The following is a 2805-nucleotide window of genomic DNA, read 5'->3' as shown; positions in this document are numbered from 1 at the left end:
AATGCGTTGCCAGCGGTGGTGGTGGAAGCAGAGTCATTGGGGACATTTAAGCGACTGCTGGACATGCACATGGATAGCAGTGAGTTGAGGGGTGTGTAGGTTAGGTTACTATATTTTACATTCGGATTAAATCTTGGCACATCATCGTGGGCAGAAGGGCCTGTTCTGTGCTGTACGTTTCTATGTTCTATGTCTTTTTTGCCAGCAGAATGAAGATGATCTATAAAGAGGTCACCAGCCTAAGTTTCATTCCCCCAGTGTCGAGGAGAGCACACGGTGAGCATTGAATGCCGTCCATCAGATTGTGGGAACATCGAACGTTACAGCACAGTACAGGCCCTTCAGCCCTCGATGTTATGCCAATCTGTGAAACCGATCAGAAGCCCAACCAAACGACACTATTCCATTATCATCCGTATGGGGAAGGGCAGGGAAAGTGCTGCCTCACCTGGAAGGTGTGTTTGGGCCCTTGGATACTGAGCAGGGAGGAGGGAGAACGGCACCTTTGGCAGTTACAGGGGAAGGTGCCGTGGGGCTGCGGGGGGAGGGTGTGGGAGTGAAGGAGGAGTGGATCAGGGTGTCCCAGAGGGAATGGTCCCTGCGGAAGGCAGACAAGGGAGCGGAGGGGGAAATTTGCCCAGTGGTGGTGGAAATGGTGGCTGATGACTGTCTGGATGTGGGATGCTGGTGAGATGGTAGGTAAGGACAATGGGAACCCTATCGCTGCTGCGGGAGGGAAAAGAGGAAGGGGGTGCGAGGGCTGAAATATGAGAGACTTTTCAGATCCGGCTCAGAGCCCCGTCCACCAGGGAGCTGGGAAGTTCTGGCCTGAGGCCATTTCAAAGGCTCCCTCGTCCAGGTTGGCACCATCAGGGAGAAGATGGCAGAACAGAGATGGAGGAACGGGGAGGATGGAATGGAGTGTGTGAAGCTGTGCATCGTGCTCGCTACGTGACTGCGTCCGACAGGAGATAGAAGCATCTTACCAACGTGCCCATTGTTACATGCTTCATGCAGAGGGGTCCAACCTGCATTGTCTCGGTCAGTCAGTGGGTGACCCTGCACAGAACAATTCAGCTCATGGTCAGTCAGTGTCTATCATTGTCAGCCCGAGCACTTCATCCAGCCTGAGGAGGCCGGATACATCGGGAAATCCCACTGCAATGTTTCCACAGCATCTTAACTAAACACCTGACAGGCAGGATAGTGCGGCGCTCCCTCAGCACTGACCCTCCGACAGTGCGGCACTCCCTCAGCACTGACCCTCCGACAGTGCGCCACTCCCTCAGCACTGATCCTCCGACAGTGCCCACTCCCTCAGCACTGACCCTCCGACAGCGCGGTGTTCCCTCAGCACTGACCCTCCGACATACGGCGCTCCCTCAGCACTGACCCTCCGACAGTGCCCACTCCCTCAGCACCGACCCTCTGACAGTGCGGCACTCCCTCAGCACTGACCCTCCGACAGTGCGGCACTCCCTCAGCACTGACCCTCCCACAGCGGGGTGCTCTGTGAGATTGGTGCTGTGGGTATTTGGAATTTGCCATTAGCCATTAGTTGCTGTGGTTACAGGAGAAGGAATGGGCTGTGGTAACTCAACCTGTGATCGTTCCTGTCTTACCATCGCAATGAGGGAGTGGGCCACTTGCCAGCTCCCTTTGATACACGCTCTGTGCAGCGGACTCTCCCCCTTCAGGTTACGTTTCCATTTCTGAAGAGAGAGAGAGAGAGAGAGAGATGGGAGCTGGATTAGTCACGCCGAGCCTGGTGCGGGAGGGGGCCCAAGGTAGGGGTGCCTTGGGAAAGGGGTGGAGTGAGTGAGCTTTGGGGTCCAGCTCGGGGAGAACAACAGGAGGTAGGTGGAGGGGAAGGGCATGGAGTGGGACAGAGGAAGAGAAGGGAGTAGCGGAGAGAAGGGGTGAGGGCAAAGTGGGTGAGTGTTGGAGAGGGGAGATGACCCGGATTTGGGGAGCAGAGAGGCAACAGACTTTGAGCTCTCTCGTGCTCTCTCCATCCAGTCCCTGTACGTCGCGCTCTCTCTCTCTCTGCCCAAATCTCCTCTCTCCCTCTGTGTCCATCTCTCTCTGCGTCACTCTCCATTTCTCTGCTTCACTCTCCATCTTTCTCATCCTCTGTGTCGCTCTCTCTCTCTCTTTGCGTCACTCGTTCTCACTGTCTCTGTGTCGCTCTCTCTCTCTGCGTCACTCTTTCTCACTATCTCTGTGTCGCTCTCTCTCTCTGCGTCACTCTTTCTCACTGTCTCTGTGTCGCTCTCTCTTTCTGCGTCACTCTTTCTCACTATCTCTGTGTCGCTCTCTCTCTCTGCATCACTCTTTCTCACGGTCTCTGCATCGCTCTCTCTCTGCGTCACTCATTCTCACTGTCTCTGCATCACTCTCTCTCTGCATCGCTCTCTCTCTGCATCACTCCTTCTCGGTCTCTGCGTTGCTTTCTCTCTGCACTGTTCTCCTCTCTCTCTGCGTTGCTCTCTCTCTCTCTCTCTCTGCTGTCATTCACATCCATTCACAATGGAAAACCAGAACAGCAATGTGAGCACTGACACACATCCAAATCTCCCCACACTCTCCCCGGATTCTCCCTGGAGTTCTGTCTCAAAAATTCATCAAACTCTTTCCCTGGAGCACTTGCCAGACTTGGGAGCAAATGGACATCAGCGAGGGTCAGAGGATGGACATCACGGAGGGTCAGAGGATGGACATCGGGGGAGGGTCAGAGGATGGACATCGGGGGAGGGACAGAGGATGGACATCGGGGGAGGGACAGAGGATGGACACGGGGAAGGG

General features: G+C 55.2%; 1 protein-coding gene across 1 annotated transcript in view; it reads right to left on the bottom strand.

The window, feature by feature from the left end:
- LOC122547812 (tonsoku-like protein) overlaps positions 1–2805 on the bottom strand; it is a 35922-nt gene that overhangs the window by 28478 nt on the left and 4639 nt on the right. The window contains exons 3-4 of the mRNA XM_043686391.1: positions 1623–1712; positions 987–1059 (exon numbers count right to left, since the gene is read on the bottom strand). Of these exons, the coding sequence (XP_043542326.1) occupies positions 987–1059; positions 1623–1625 (76 nt within the window). The 5' untranslated portion in view covers positions 1626–1712. The remainder of the gene's footprint in view (positions 1–986; positions 1060–1622; positions 1713–2805) is intronic.

Source organism: Chiloscyllium plagiosum, unplaced genomic scaffold (assembly GCF_004010195.1).
Source record: "Chiloscyllium plagiosum isolate BGI_BamShark_2017 unplaced genomic scaffold, ASM401019v2 scaf_3021, whole genome shotgun sequence".
NCBI lineage: Eukaryota > Metazoa > Chordata > Chondrichthyes > Orectolobiformes > Hemiscylliidae > Chiloscyllium > Chiloscyllium plagiosum.
This window is presented reverse-complemented; position numbering and strand designations above follow the sequence as displayed.